Source organism: Vigna unguiculata, chromosome 2 (assembly GCF_037176805.1).
Source record: "Vigna unguiculata cultivar grain cowpea cultivar isolate G323 ecotype 2 chromosome 2, ASM3717680v1, whole genome shotgun sequence".
Lineage (NCBI taxonomy): Eukaryota > Viridiplantae > Streptophyta > Magnoliopsida > Fabales > Fabaceae > Vigna > Vigna unguiculata.
In genome coordinates, this window is record NC_140793.1 from 8,262,941 (window position 1) to 8,278,801 (window position 15,861).

Here is a 15,861-nt window from a genome sequence, read left to right on the forward strand (position 1 = left end):
CAAAAATTTCTTTTTTAATTAAATAGTTTTAAGCATAAACTTCCTATAAAATATAATATTTAAAAAAATTAAAAATTTAATCCATTAGGGAGACCCCCTCTCTATGTTTTTTTAAAATTAATTTTAGTTTAACTAGGGGTCATCTCTCTTTATATTATCTTTTAAAATTAGTTTTAGCTTAGCAATTATTTAACCTTTCTATTAATTATTTCTTAATTAGAAATTAATTTTATCTTAGCGAGGACTTTGCCCTCTTTGTATTACTTTTTTAAAATTAGTTTAGTGAGGACCTAACCCTTTATATCTATTATTTTTTTAAATGATTTTTTGTTTTAGCAAACTCTTTGTATTGTTTTTATAAATTTGTTAGTTTTATTAAACCATAACTATGGCAGTGTTTATTTATGTGTTTTTTTCCTCTTTGTAAATATATATTATATTAAAAGAGATTTATAGGTTGGGAAAGTAAATAATAATATTTTTAAATTTATAATTAAGTTTTGAATTGAATTAATTTGAGTTCTTATCTAGATATGTAAGGGATGTGCTAGAATTCTTAGGGTGTCTTTACAAGGTAGGTAGGTCCAGATCGAGAGATCCACCTGTCAAAGACTTTCTAATATTTAGGATCTGATTATAGTGTAAGTAGAAGTATGATAATAATTTTGTATATTTGGACTTTGTGAAGGAGCTCTGTATGTGCTTGAATATCTTAGAAATAATAATAAATAAACATCTCATAAGTGAGGTCACAATGACTATATATAAAAAGTAAACTTTATAAAAATAAAAAAAATAGAACATGTGCAAAAATTTCACAAACAAATAATACTTTTTAAAAAAAAAATAATAATTTAACAAACAAATAATACTTTTTAAAAACAAAAATAATAATTTATTTAAAAAATGTGAGCAAAAATCATTTCTAACTTTTTTCCTCCCTCACGGCCTTACATTTCCCAAATCTTTTGGTTTTCCCCCTTTGCTCATATCTCCTTCCCGCCTTCGTTAGCCACTTTTTTTTTTCTATCTCATGGGTAAGAGCTTAGGATTCTATTTTTTTCAAATATTAGAATATAATAAAATGATTCAATTGCTACGAGGAAGTAAGATATACAAGGGAAAAACTAATTTAAAATATATCATAAATACATTTGATATAATTATTGTTATAATTTTGGAATATAATCAAATATAGTGATATTAATATATATATATATATATATATATATATATTATTAACTAATGTACAATTAATTATAAGATATATAAAATTATACATTAATTATTCCTATGATATATAAAATAATTAATATATACATATAATTTATACATATTTTTATGTTAGTTATACCATGTGATGTGATGATTCCTATATACATTTTTTAAAACTATTTCTCATATTATATATACTTATAATTAAAATAATAATAATAAAATAAAAATAATGATAACATGTATAATGATATAATCAAAATAATGATATGTAGAATGAAAGGGTTTTCGTTTTTCCTCCCTCTCACTCGCGAAGACTCTCCCCTCTGTTCTGCATATTTTCTCTGGTGAAGAAGAGAAACTCGTTTCTTGCTGCCTCGATCAAATCTCGTTTCTGCTGATTCCTACATTTCCATTTTTTATTTGGTAAGCATTATGCTCCCAAATCCCATGTTATCATTTAATAAACTCTTTGTGACTAAGCTAAGGTTTTGGCCGTGGAAGGTCTTCGAAAGTTGGGTGATGTAACTGGTCGTTTTGAAGCGGCGAAAAACGGGTATGTGTTGGCGAGCTAAGGGTGGACAACACGAAGAAAGTGTGGTTGCGAGCTGTGAGGTGAATAATGTCACAAATCTGGTAAGCCATCTCCCAAAATCCTCTGGTATTGTGTTGATTAGTTGGCTCATAGTTTGAAAATGGTAATTGTGTGTTACCGGTTGCCACTTAGCTCTGCTTTTGTAGAATGTTAAAGCAATATGTGGTGATTAGCAAGATTAAAATGTGAATTAAAAAGATGAATTTAAACTTACTCTACTTAAGGGAGATGCTTATTAACACCTTAATCCAACAAAGTTGAAAGCAAAACTCCTAAATTAAAGACAGCCGTAAACTCCAACTAAAATTTACAACATATAATTCCATAAACTTTTAGCTATAGTGTCATATTCAATTGTAACTGTCATGGCCATCTCCAAGATGCCCCAAATCCTCAGAACATATGTATTGTACTGTGTCCACAACATTGGTATCGACCTTAGCCATGGTTGACTTTGCAACCAATTTTGCAATCTTCTTTGCTGCATTCAAAGCAATGTCACTACAACCAGTATCTATCATATGCAGCATGTGGGAAACCAAACCAAAACCCACCAAGAGAATTTAAATGCAGCAGACGACATCTATCTCTAGAAAATTCAAATACAGTAATCAGCTCCTTCTGTAAATGATATTATACTTACAGGCACTAGCCTCATCTTTCTCAAACAAAGGCAATTTAATTATTTTCTGGGTGTTGAAGTCAGACACCTTCCTACTGCATCAGTTTTACTTACTCAAAGCAAGTATATCAAAGACCTATTGCAAAAGAAAATATGCTTGAAGAATAAGCCATCTTCTCCCCTGTGATGTTTAGGTCTAAATACTTCAAAAATGGAACAAATCTTCACCAAACCCAAAATAAGCTTTATGTGAAAAAAAGTCAATACTATCCGAGCCTCTTGAGTTGCTATTAAGAGAATTCTTAGGTAACCTAAGGGCACCCTCAATCATGGACTTCATGTTTAACATGCTGCTTCTGGTCAAAACCTTATACCCTTATGCCGCCTATGATGCTAACTAGGATGCTTATCTTACTAACAAAAGATCTACCAGAGGAACCCATATTTTGTATTTGGATTAAATCTTACCTCGTAATTGTCCAGAAAACAACCACTTGTAGGAAGTTCCAATGTTGAAGCAGAGAATTGGAGTCTTACTCAAGTTACTGATGAATTTCCTCGGGTCAAACACTTCTAACAGAACTTCAAGTTCATTTTTCAACTTATATTATTTACTGTGACAAAACACAAAACATATGGAGATCAATTTGTTCTTTGCCCAAGAAAAGGCTTTTGCCAAAAAGTTCTTGTTCAGCACATTCCTGTTCAAGATCAATAAGCAGATGTTCTCACCAAACCTCTCTGCACTATTTGATTTTTGTTTCTAAGAACAAACTCAAAAGTGAATGGGCTTCCATGTTAGCTCAACGACCTTGAGTTCATGGGAGTGGTGAATATTGTAGAGTTAGTTTGTAAAAGGTAGCTTTTCTTTAGAACAAATTAATCCCGAGGCAATTTGTTAAAACTAACAGAGGTAGTTATTGTATTCTTTCAGTCTGGTGTAATGTTACAAATGTCCATTGACAGCCCTCTCTTCACATCAGATCTATAAATAGATCCTGTTGAAGATATGATTTGATTATGTCAGAAATATGATTTGGTTATCTAAGATACAGCTGTGTTGAGTGTTGTGGGGTGGTGGTTTGAAGCAGCCATGACAGAAATTCCGAACCGTGCGGCATTGGTCTACGTGCGTGTTAAAGGAATTTTGGGGTCTTGTATAAATGGGTTAACCTTTCCGTAACAATGCTATCTGAGTCTTACAACAAACCCAATGTCTTGAGTTCGAATCTCGTTGAGGCTCCTACTCCAACGATAGGGGAGTCCTGAATTCAACCTCCTCTGCTTCACACACTCTACAATGCCACATCCTCATCTGGTTCCAGCACTGTCACAGTCCTACCACCGTTCTCCTGCTGTCCTGCCATCAACTGTCCTGCCATTCATCGCCACAGCCACCACTGTTTCATTTGCCCTTTTCCCTACATTCTCCACTACCTCTGCTGCTCCCACAATTGAGTCACCACTCTAAAAAATCAAAAAGAGCAAACAAAAACATATTCAAAGTTAACAAGTACACAATAATGATATAAATCAATCTTAAATAAAACTTTAAAACAATAGATAAATAGAACTATAAGATTTTTATGGTATTGATAAAGATTTACGTTTGACAAGTACTTATTGTTGCCTCCCTGTAGCTGTATTTCATAGGTAATAATTTTGCTTAAATTGATTGACTTGTCCTCTTGTATTTAATGTTTGTCGAAGTTGGTAAAGGTAAAAGACACCACGCAATTGGCCTTGAGGTAAATTAGCCGAAATTCCTCTTTCACCAAAGATAAGTGCCAAGATTAGAAAAAGAAAGAATACCATATTTGACTATCTAGCATTATTTTTTTCATTTAAATTAGTGCCATACTGTTTTGTTGCTTGTGACTGATAGCCTAAGAGTCTGACAAGTCACAGGCAATTGGTTATATTTTATACTGGCAATGTTACCAAACTCATTAAACATAACATTTTGGAAGTTAGATTTGTTTATTTTATATAAGGATTGATTTAATACTCATTATATAGTACCTTTATCAGATTGCGTTCACAATTAGGCCATTAAAGACTAAAATTCAGCAAATAGAGCAAAAGACTAATTCTAAACAACTTATCAAAGGTTCTTTTTAAATAAACAAAATAAAAAACTCTTTGAAAATTGTGGCTGCTCTTGTTCACAAAAGTGTGGCTGCCATGGCTTGTAATTGGTATATCTCTTTTAGTGCTTTGTTTTTCTTATTTGATGTTGCAATGCACTTTCTTGCTTCCCCCAATTTTATTGTTATATTATCCAACTGTATGTGTTCCTTGTTTCTTTGTGATTGGAGTCTGAGTTATTTTGGCTTAGACATAATATGTTTGTTCCTATCAAGAAAACTATGTTGCTCATTGCCTTGTTACTGATAGGGGCACACTGTTGAGTCTGACATACAAAGGCCATATGCTGAAAAAACAAGAAAACAGATATTTCAGTCCATCCATTTGTATTTTTTTTTTACTTATGTTTAACTATAGAAGTACTACAATAATGAGTTGGATAACTTAAAAAACAAGACCTATGAGCTAGGTTCACAGTTTTATCTTTTTTGCTTGTGTGTAGAATTTAAACTAATAATTGATCACAACATCAAAAAAAGGTACCTTGGTGGTGAAGACGTTGTGCTGAAGTGGTGGAGTGTGCTTCTTTGATTGGTCAGTTTCATCTCAAGGTAATGGCTAAACTAAATAATTGTTATCTTCAATTACAATTAGCTAGTTTGTTATATTAATAGTTTATGAGACTTTTAAATGTGATTTGTAGCTGTATATAAATTTTACTTAGTATGGTTTTTGCATTTTGGTTTCTGGATACGAAATTGGGATATATATTTGTTCAATTAGGTTGTATGCATTTTGGTTTTGGCCATTAAATAGAGGAACCATTGATTTTTTTTTTACTGAACAAGCATTGGTTCTCCAATGCTAAATGGTATATTAATTTAAATTTCAATGGAAAGAGTTGATGCTACAAGAGGTATAAAAATTAAAAATTATATATGTAGCGAGGCCCAAACTGATGCTACAAAAGGTTTTAATATTAAAAATTAAATCTGTAGCGAGGGCCTGCCCAATGCAAGTAAGAATATTTTTAAAAAGTAAAACATTAGCGAGGGCTTAGCCCACACAAATAACAATATTAAAAAAATAAATAAAACTCTAGAAAGGGCTTAACCCACGCAAGAAGTAATATTTATTTAAAAAAATAAAACTTTAGCAAGGGCCTAACCCACGCAAGTAATAATATTTTTTTAAAAGTAAAACATTAGTGAGGGCTTAGCCCATGCAAGAGACAATATTTTTAAAAAAAATAAAACTTTAGCAAGGGCTTAGTCCACACAAAAAAACAACAACTTTTTAAAAAATTAGATTTTAGTGAGGGCATAACCCTAATTACTATTAATACTTTTTAAAAAATAAAAAAGGAACGTGACGAGTTAAGCTTGGGTTTCACCTTTGCTTTTCTGAGACGGCTTGACAACCCTAGTTATAATGACTTTGTCACCCTAGTATAAGAAAGGGCTCGTTCCGCACGCTAAGCCGTTGCATAAGTGTCGGTATTTGGTTTGGAGCGAGGGTTTTATTGGGACACTTTTTGTTGCTTTTCTTGTAGTGGGTGGAGCTCTAGTGCTTTAAATGATAGTCTCTTTTTTAGTATTGTGATGTTGCATTTGGAAATGAGAAATTTTCTTGAAGATTAGTGATGGTAAATCCTTAGTCTATTTTCCTTTTTTGTCTGTTTTATTTGCTGCATGGTTTAGGTTAGACGTAGGTTGAGCTGAAGGCGAAATTATATGGCCAAAGGCATTGAATTTGGTGAGGAGCTCTGATGCTTAAGGTGTCGAAGAGCTTGCTGATGCGGTCAAAGTGGCCATGCGTCCCAAGGTGACTGAATGGATTGTTTGCTTGCTTCTTGTGTTTGTTATTTTTCTACATTCATTGTTGATGCGTCACAAGTACCATTTCTTACAGTCATTTGAGTCTTGTTTTACTTGCTTGGAAGGTGACTTAGTTTCGGCACAATGGGTTGTAGATTTTTGGAGCTACGTTACTATGGAAACCATTTTATTAGAACCAACAAGTTTGCAGCCTTCTACCTGAATTCGATGTTTTATCACACTTCAAATGATGCTCTCAGCCTACAATGGTATCATAATGAGTTTCCCAAGGTGAAGGAATTGACCCATTTACTAGCAAATGTGGATGCAGTTAATGGTAGACTCATTGATGTGAAGAGCAATTCAACCTTTTTTGACGATGACATTGAGCGTGACATGTGTACTTTCAAGTCCCTTGTTCGTGGGTATGTTGGGTCGACATTTGTTCAACACAAAATGAAACATGTCCTGGCCTCTTTTGTTTCAAATGTAAAAAATGAATCTTTTACCCCTTTTGGTAAAGCAACTGAAAGAGAGCCTATGGTGGTTGATTCACTAACTAAAGTGAGCAACTTTCTTAATGTTTCTGCTCAACAAAGGAAGTTGGTTCGTCACAAAGTTTGCTCCCAGGTTACTCAGCATCGCATATGGACTGGTGCACTTAAAGAAGTTCTGAATGGTTTTGCAATTGATTTGGATTGTTTGTCTTCTCGGGGCTTAAACAACAATGCTTTATTGGGTGCCCAAATTGTTCATAGCTGTTTGAACTTTCTGACTGAAATTGGTGTCTTTTCAGATCCTGGGTCTTCTTCATGGATGAAGCTTTCATCTTCTAAAGTTGATTTCACCGACTCACGAAAATGGGAAGATGTTCTTGTGATGTTCAATGATCTGATTGAATGCTGTAGAAAGGAAACGAGGTTAAAGTTGCATGTAGCTAAGGCTGAGATCACGAAGGAGGGGCTTTTGCACATAAGGGATGTTTCGGTTGACAAGAATGTTGGATATAAGGAAGCTCAGCATCAAGAAAGCCTTGTGAGGAAGAAGCTTTCCAAAATGTTGGGTCACTCCTCTCGTTGCTTATTCACTTTATTACTGTATTACCTCTATGGAAGGGTGGTAGATATTGAAGTAGACATGTGCGGTGGGGTCAATGGAAGTAATGGCAGGTTTTGCTTGTTTATGGGAAGAATCTTGACTTCAGATAGTGAGAAGATGGTTGGGCGTGGTGTGAAGCAGTTGGATCGGGCACTTGGGATTTTCAAGTTTGTGTGGGAAATGGCTGAAATGAAAGGGCATTTGGACTTGCAGGGCCATATGTGGTGTGTTGGAGCTGACAATAGAATTCTTAGGTATAGAGGTAACACATACTTTGTGCATGGAATTTGCCTTTGAATAGAGATTATTGTATCACTTCATCATCTGATCATACTTCATGGCACCTACATGTCCCCAATTAGCAGTTGCCTATGAAAACCACTTTTTATGTTTTAAGGTAATTCAATCAAAAGTCAAAGAAATTTTCTTACACAACCATCTCCCTTTAAAATGAACTCTATAGAGTAAGATAATTAGTTTAATTTTTTCTATTATATTGGATAAATTATTGGTATTGATTACGTAGCATTTATGGCAAATAGAATTATAGGTTTTTTTTTTCCTAACTTTTGATCGGTGTACTTGTGATGCAACTAATCAGTCTACCACTTTCCAAGACTATAATTAGTCTTTTCTTTGCTTTAAAAATGTTGTGGGATGCCTTGTGGTATATATATAAATCAGGACACGGTCTTATTTTCCAAGGTGCGAATTTTAATACCTTGGTCAAGATTGAATTGGCAATGGAGGCGTGAGCCCCATGTGCAAATGAAAGATGGACTCCTCAATTTTGGGTTATAGGTTGTGTCCTCAGAATTTTGGGTATTAACTATTCTAACCTGTGGCAAAACTTTGGTCAGTGTTGATGTTTGTGAAACAACCCTATTTGGTCCATGATGCTAAGGTAGGAGTGAACTCTAATAGAACAGTAAGTCCTGACTGTAAAATTTCGTATCCAATTCTAACTTTTATTGGAGAAGCTCACCATATTGAAATCATATATTCTTCATTTCATGTATGTACTCCGAGATTACTAGTATGCTCAAAATGCTCAAAATGGGCAATACTTGTTCATTCACCTATGAGTCTAGATCAATTTGAGGTTAGGGAAAATGAGATATAACAATTCAGTGGCACTGTTGGTTTACTTGTAAGTAACAAACACACATCTCATAAAGGCATTAGTTATGTCAGCATTGGTGTTCTTTTGGTAACTATCAGTGATCTCTTCATTCAAACATAACTATGGTGCCTACTGTGACAATGTCCCTGTCGGTGTTTGTGGTCCAGTTGATATCAATAACAGAGGTCTGGTATTTGTTTGGTAGGGGTTGTAAGAATTGTCTCTTTTCAGCTGTTTAATATCTATTTAAGGCAGTATTTACCTTCAAGTTGAGTATTGTACAAATAAAATTGTTTTACACTTCATGAATAATTGTCTCTTTCGGTGCTTCCATCGGCAACTGCTTAGTGGTGTGCATATTGGCACCATGTGTTTCAAACTTAGTTCATTCTATATTTGAAGTTACTTTAGCTAGATTCGAAACTTGCATCACTTGGTTAAAAGACATAAGTTGTTACTAGTTGTATCTAATGCATGTAAGAAAATATGCTTGTTTGATCTCGGGCATTTTATCAAACATATTGCAGTTGCTCTGAAAATTAATAGAATTAGGGGGCACCATTATACAGAGTGGTAGAGGTGTGCGATTGTTAGCGATCAGCTATATTTCAAACACTTTAATTTTGGGAAGAATTAATTTACGGGAATGAATATGGGAGAATCATTATACTATGAAGCATGTAAATGAAAAACATAACTACCTTCAATTACTGAGAAGAGATAAACTCTAGAAAAATATTTAAAAGAAGGGGTATAAGTATGTTTTATGTTACAAACATTACCATAATTTTGTGTCTCAAATTTTGTAACTTTCACATTCTTGACTTTTTTTGTGTTTTTTATTTTTACTTTTATTATTAGCTATAGTTAATTTAGTGTTGAAATGAAAAAAATAAATTAAGATAATTAATGTAATAATGATTTTTTTTGGAGTTAAGATAGTTAGATTATTTTTAACTGCATAATTAAATTAAATAATGTAGTATTTTTAATTTTTATGAATAAGATAATCACATAATTTATTTTTAATAAACTGTGATTAGTAATTGATATTATTTTTCTTGAATAGTTATTATTTTATCACAATACTGTTTACAGGAAGTGCATACAATTTTTTATTTTACAGTTATATATATTTATTATTTTATATGTAAAGAATTAGTAACAGAAAAAAACGCCTATTATGGAATAAATATTTTATATTAGTTTTGAATAGCATTACGATATATAACGAGAAAGAAGTAATGATTACTATTTTATTTTACATGTATGTTTTTTAAATTATAATAAATAATCATAATATGAAATAAATATATTTAATTTGGTAACAAAATCATTATTATTTTAACTGTTATACTAATAAGAGTTAATGAATGTTGAAAGTAACCAAATATCGTTGAAGAGATTAAGTGTCCATGTCCTATGCTAGGGAACTTTAGTCACTAAAATGAAAGAGAGAAAAATCATTACATATGGAATTTTTATTTAATGATAATGAATATAATGTGAGTAAACAAATGTACATTAAAATTCCACTCGTTTATCCCCTCCTTAATATTTTTGCAAGAAAACTTTCACAGAATAAATTTGTTTCACAAGGATAATTATAATGCACAATTACTAAACAAAATTTAAAGCCTAAATTCTAATCAAATCCAAACTACTCACTCTTAAAACATGGCCTAATATTTTTCTTTTGGTTTTCTACACCACCTTGGGCTTGTGCTCGAGTTTGTGAGTTGTGTTGAAGTCAATGTGGACGAAGGCTCTCTCAATTTCTGGGAGATTTTCAAGCTTATCCTGAAGTGTCTCTCCAATGTCATGTGCTTGAACAAGTGACATTTCTTCTGACACCACAATGTCTACCTCCACAAAGTAATTGGACCCAAATGTGTAGGCTCTCACAGTGTCTATGTGCGTGATCTCCATGTTATGGTTCCAACACAGATATGTTAGCTTTGCAAGGTATTCTGCTGGTGCTGTTTTACCAATCAATGACCACACATTCTCCATCACTGTTTTTGCCCAGTTACTTATTGTATATAAGGCTATCTGCATTCCATTCCATTCATGTTATTACTTTTCATCATAGCCTCAAATATATGTAACACTTGCATTCAAGACTTGTTTTTGTGATTAAATGTTCAAAAATTTAACAACTAATACCAGGATGGCTCCAACAGGATCAATCCACCAGTAGAATTTGATGGCTAAAACTGCAGTGGCTAGACCAATGGAGTTTGTAATGACATCAAAGAAATGGTCCTGAGCATAGGCCCTCACTATTTCATTCTTGAACCTGCGACAGTAAGTCATTAGTGCAACTTTTACCAAAGTGGCTGTCACCATAATCCCTACCATCCACTTCTCTTTCACTGGATCCCTCTCGGGCTGAGTCTGTTATAAATGAAGCATAGATTGTGTTAACATAGAATCTATCAAGCAATGCTACTTGATTACATATGCTAATCTTCTTTCGTTTTTTTCTTCATGAAAAAGATCACACATAAATTGTTCATTCTCCATCATGATTTTTTGTTCACTTTAATTTTTATTTGTACCTTTGTGATGATTTCTCTTCCTGATTCAAACAAAATCTGCAATCCCAGAGTTGCCATAACTGATGCAAACACAACTATACCCTGTACAAATATATCAAAATAAGAATTGAGTAAAAAAAACAATATCAAATTATTTTCAACCTAAAACTTTGACAATTGATTCATGGATCTTCTTTTTTTCTTTTTCCATGTTACTCAACTTTCTCAGTTCTATAAAATGTGAGATTTAAACTCACATTTAGGTTTTTAGGAATTTTCCCTTCAAAATGAGTCCTTTCCATATTGATGAGTCTTTTGAGAAGAGATTTATTAGACAGATTTAACAATGATAAGATAATTCTAATCTATATAAGGGATTAACATCACTTCTGATATAAAATCTTAAAACTCTTAAAACTGTGAATTTGTGTATCTTCTTCCTTTTCCTTATATGTTTGTTCAACTCTTATTTCTATTTAAGGTATGATTTAAATTCACCTCGGTGACTGTTATCTTGTAACTGTCAATAACAGTTTCGTAGCTGTCTGTAACTGTTTTTCTATTTCTATCTATTTGTACTGATGTGTAATGAATGTGAAGTGTGATTTTGTTTCCAGTGACAAATATTATCCTATTTTTCTATACATTCACCAGCCACTAGACTGCATTTTCATATGTTCAGATTATGGCTTTTCTTTTTCTGATCAAACTCTATAGTATGAGTCTTTCGTGGATGGATTCATCAAGTAGATTAAAAAACAACGAGATGTGAGTTTTAGGGATTGATATCACTTCCAATTCAAAATCTATTAATTTTTGTGTCTTTTTCAACTCTCTCATTTTTATTTAAGGTGTGAACTAAACTCACACTTGAGTTCCAAACATAAATAACCAATACTTGTTTATGCAAGTTCCCTTTCCATGGATGTTTGGTATTGCATATATATATATATATATGAAGCCATACTTTTTTATTTGTTAAACTTCTAAATGAAAGAGAAAACAGTTACCACAGGTTGCATCCTGTTCTTGCCAATAGGGTATTGGTGATGATTTGGTTTTCTCATAGCATTAGCAGTGAACCAAAGTATAAATCCTGACAAGAGATCCAATAGTGAGTCCAGAGTTGATGCAATAACAGCCAGGGATTTACTCTCAACGGAAGCATACACTTTTGCTGTAAACAGCACCATGTTCCCTATGTTAGATGCATAGATTGCCACCCTCTCACTCCTTTCAAGTTCCTTCATATCATCCTGAGCAATCAAAATTTTCCAATCACATATGCATCATCAAACACACCCTTTTAAGGAAAAATGTTCTTGGTCATTTACTATTTGCTAAATCTGTTTTTTATCATCACTAAATAATAAGTTGATAGATAGAAAACAGTCACAGTTACATATTTTCAAAAACTTGAAGAATCCATTCATCAATTTGAAAATATCAGAAACCGAACCAAATTTGATGAAAATTAAGTCAATGAAAAGCACTTTCTCCCCCAAAAAAAATAGTCAAGAAATTAGCAAAAGTTCATATTTTCTTCAAAACCTCTGATTGATTTCCTGGTAACATGCCCAAATCAGTGTATGAGTCCACTTCTTGGTACCCTTTAAGAAGCCTCTCCTGCCTCTTGTAATACTCAGCAAGTTTCCTTTGTCTTTCTGAGATCATAAACATTCAAATTTCATCTCAGAAAGGTCAATTTCACAAAGAGAATATTAAAAAAAATGTCAACTGATACATATACATACTTAGTGTTCTGATGAAGAATCCAAAGCCAAAATGAGAGTCCATTTGCCTTTCTGGTAACCGATGTTCATCCATGTTGATCCTCCATGAAGGTTGCCTAGCCATGGACACATTCTCTGCTGCTATATTTGGGGAAAGAAGCTCTGTCCTGTAGTCTGTGGAATCTGTTCGAAGTTCAGTTCCCATCTTTGCTATGCTTTAATCCTAAGCACTTGTGTGTGCTATATATACTAACTAAAGAAAGTGGAGTGGTTACTATAGTAGGTAATATGGAATATTTAAACCTGGTCATTGCAAATGAATAATATTAATGATGATGAAACTAAAGAAGGCATGAACCATGCTTCATTTTTGTTCTGGCATGAACCATATCTTTGTGTCTAAAATACTATGTTTATGAACAAAAAATTGACTTTGAGTTGATGTAATCAATGTTAATATGAACGGAATCCATCTTGGGAATATGCTTGGTGTTCAATGTTCACATCTTAGATTCAATTTTTTATTTTTTGTTAAGAGGATTCAACTTCTAATTGTTAATTGAAATAAAAAAAGAAAACTATCAATTTCGTGGGTTATTTGCAGTGCAATTAATTCTTTCTCTAGTTACCAGGAAGCACCCTAAGCTTAATTAATTAGATTGAAAAGGACTTACTGGAATAAATTTTTTTGTTTTTAATAAGGTTCTCTACTACCATTTTTTTAATTTGGTAAAATGAAATAATATATATTTAGATTATTATAATGAGATTCATCTATGGTTACATTTAAAAAATAAAATGCAGGGTCGCAGCTATTCATTTATTTATTTTTTAAAATAGTATTGTACATGTATCATGTATGTAACAAAACGTTTTTTTTTTCTTTTTTTCTGACATGACACTTCTGCGATAAAAAAATACCGAGATTTGCACATGGTACACTTTAATTAAGAAAATTACCTTTTGCATCCCTATAAATTCTTCCTACAAGCTTATAAATTTGGAAATTCCCACTTTGACTTTCTATTAAATGACAACGAAGGTTTTTATAGGAACATATATTGATGGTTTGTGTTCTTGTCTTGAGAATTCATGAAGGAGATGTTGAGAGCTAAACTTTGGCGCCATATTAATCTGAAGTGAAGATCATTATATTGTGAAACTTGAAGGTGGGAACATGTTTGAGTTTTACATTTTCTATTTTTTCTTTGAGTTTTACATGTTTTGAGAGCTAAATAGCGTTTTGGTTTGGAGTTTTTTTGTTGTGAAATCCAAAAGTTTTTTGGATTGTGTAATTTGAAAGACATCTAGTATTTCTTAAGCGAAAAGTGATTTCTTTCAAATAATGTAATTTATAACTTGAAAATAGTATTTTGGATTATACAATTGGAATGATAATGTAGTGTTTAAATTTGTATCATAAATTACACAATCTAGAATATAATTCACTTTCAAATTATATAATTTATAACTTGAAAATTGTAGTCTAGAGATGACAATTTTGATTTTCAAATTACACAATTTGAAAGTGTACATTGTTGTTGCATGTTGCAATGTTGATTTTTTTTTCTTTTTACAAAAATGAAATTCAAATTTTGGAACATAATATTGTATGAAGTTGAAATGTTGTCTCACATATGAAAGGTTTGAATTGTGAAATTTTGAGGCAACAAATATTGAATTGATTAAAAGGGTTGCATTGAAATTTTTTCAACATATGTGGAAAACAAAATATGTTATCATTTGTGTAAACAATGTAACAAGGGACATATGCTTATATTGTAATGTATTTGTCTAGGTATTTGAGAAGTGTGATGACTTATTTGAATGAGATTATGAAGTAGCATTTAAACTTGAATTTGAAATTGTGATATTGAAGTCTGATACAACAAATGAACAATAATGGTGTGTTTGGATGATGCAATTTAAGAGAGTAATTCATTTATTTAGAGAATTTGAATTTCTTTGAAGTAAAATGACTTGTTTGGATGAAGAAATTTAAAGAAAATTGAAATTGAGAAATTTTAAGAAGGTATTTCAAATGGCTAAAATAGTATAATTTGAAATTCACTCAAAAAATAAGGAATTTGAAATTTCACAATTTGTGGAATTCCTCATTGTTCAAGATGAAAAATAGGTTGAAGTCAACTTGGCTGACAATCGACCAAGACTGAATCAGTCGAATTAGGTCAAATTTCGGTTGGTGCGAACTTAGACGAAATTCAATTTGGACTAACTCATCCGAATTCGACCAAATTTTGGTTGGAACCGAATCAACCGAATTCACTAAGTTCAGCCAAATATTTAGCTAGGGCTAACTCGACTGAATTCAGTCTAGGCCAACTCGACCGAATTCAGTCGAGTCGTACATGACCAAATTTGGTCAAGTTGACCTTGGCCAAAATGTGGTCGAATTAGACAGAGTCAACCCTGGTCGAATTCGACCGAATTGGCCTCGACCAAAATTTTCTTCAAATATGACCTAATGGCCCTCGAGATAAATTCGGCCAAGACGACCCTATCTTAAATTCATCCAAATTTGGCTAAAATACGTCGAGTCGACCTTGGACGAAATTTGGCCGAGTCAAACCCAGTTGAGCTGACATGGTCAAATTCGACCACGTCGTCCCCAACCAAAATTGGCCTAATGTGACGAAGTTGGCCTGATCGAAATTTGGCCAAATTCGATCTAGTCAAATCCGACTGAAATTCGACCAAATTTGGTCAAATCGATATTGGTTGAATTTGATCGAGTCGACCTCGACCTTGATGGTAAAATTGGATTGAGTTTACATCGACCAAAATTTGGCCGAATTCGGTCGAGTCGGCTCGATTGAAATTTGACTGCATTTAAATATTTTAAGTTAACAATTATATTTTGTAAATTTAATTTCAAAATTTTACAAATTAAAATAAATATTATTAAAATGAAATTTTATCTAATAAGAGAAATTCAATTATTTTATCCAAACAGGAAATTGAAATGTAAGGTATTCCAATTACTTTATCCAAACAAATTATTTAGAAAAT

At 32.4% G+C, this 15,861-nt stretch overlaps 2 protein-coding genes across 6 annotated transcripts; one reads left to right on the forward strand and one right to left on the reverse strand.

Moving 5' to 3' along the window:
- The first annotated feature begins 1,482 nt into the window (after nucleotides 1–1,482).
- On the forward strand, nucleotides 1,483–7,870 carry LOC114173967 (uncharacterized). Of its 5 annotated transcripts, none has more exons than XM_028058679.2 (5): nucleotides 1,483–1,641; nucleotides 1,720–1,851; nucleotides 5,023–5,131; nucleotides 6,221–6,344; nucleotides 6,463–7,870. In XM_028058679.2, exon 5 carries the CDS (start codon nucleotides 6,482–6,484, stop codon nucleotides 7,730–7,732), a length of 1,251 nt encoding a protein of 416 aa, XP_027914480.1. In that variant the 5' UTR covers nucleotides 1,483–1,641; nucleotides 1,720–1,851; nucleotides 5,023–5,131; nucleotides 6,221–6,344; nucleotides 6,463–6,481; the 3' UTR covers nucleotides 7,733–7,870. The 5 variants fall into 5 exon arrangements, with proteins under 5 accessions (XP_027914480.1, XP_027914477.1, XP_027914479.1 ...); XM_028058676.2 differs by having other exon boundaries at nucleotides 6,472–7,870; XM_028058678.2 differs by having other exon boundaries at nucleotides 5,060–5,131.
- A 2,136-nt stretch (nucleotides 7,871–10,006) lies between these two features.
- Nucleotides 10,007–13,063, reverse strand: LOC114168200 (metal tolerance protein 10-like). Its single transcript, XM_028052939.2, has 6 exons — nucleotides 12,853–13,063; nucleotides 12,650–12,762; nucleotides 12,109–12,354; nucleotides 11,120–11,200; nucleotides 10,725–10,955; nucleotides 10,007–10,610 (listed from the first exon to the last, which is right to left on the reverse strand). Exons 1-6 carry the CDS (start codon nucleotides 13,034–13,036, stop codon nucleotides 10,263–10,265), a joined length of 1,203 nt encoding a protein of 400 aa, XP_027908740.1. The 5' UTR covers nucleotides 13,037–13,063; the 3' UTR covers nucleotides 10,007–10,262.
- Nucleotides 13,064–15,861: the final 2,798 nt, after the last annotated feature.

Excerpts from the sequence above, each read along its gene's own strand:
- LOC114173967 (XM_028058676.2), top strand. The coding sequence starts at position 6,289 with ATGCTTAAGGTGTCGAAGAGCTTGCTGATGCGGTCAAAGTGGCCATGC. Across the intron at positions 6,345-6,471 it reads AAGTGGCCATGCGTCCCAAG|TTTCGGCACAATGGGTTGTA; the intron begins GTGACTGAATGG and ends AAGGTGACTTAG.
- LOC114168200 (XM_028052939.2), bottom strand. The coding sequence starts at position 13,036 with ATGGGAACTGAACTTCGAACAGATTCCACAGACTACAGGACAGAGCTT. Across the intron at positions 12,355-12,649 it reads TACCAGGAAATCAATCAGAG|GATGATATGAAGGAACTTGA; the intron begins GTTTTGAAGAAA and ends TTGATTGCTCAG. Across the intron at positions 11,201-12,108 it reads AGAACAGGATGCAACCTGTG|GGTATAGTTGTGTTTGCATC; the intron begins GTAACTGTTTTC and ends ATATTTGTACAG.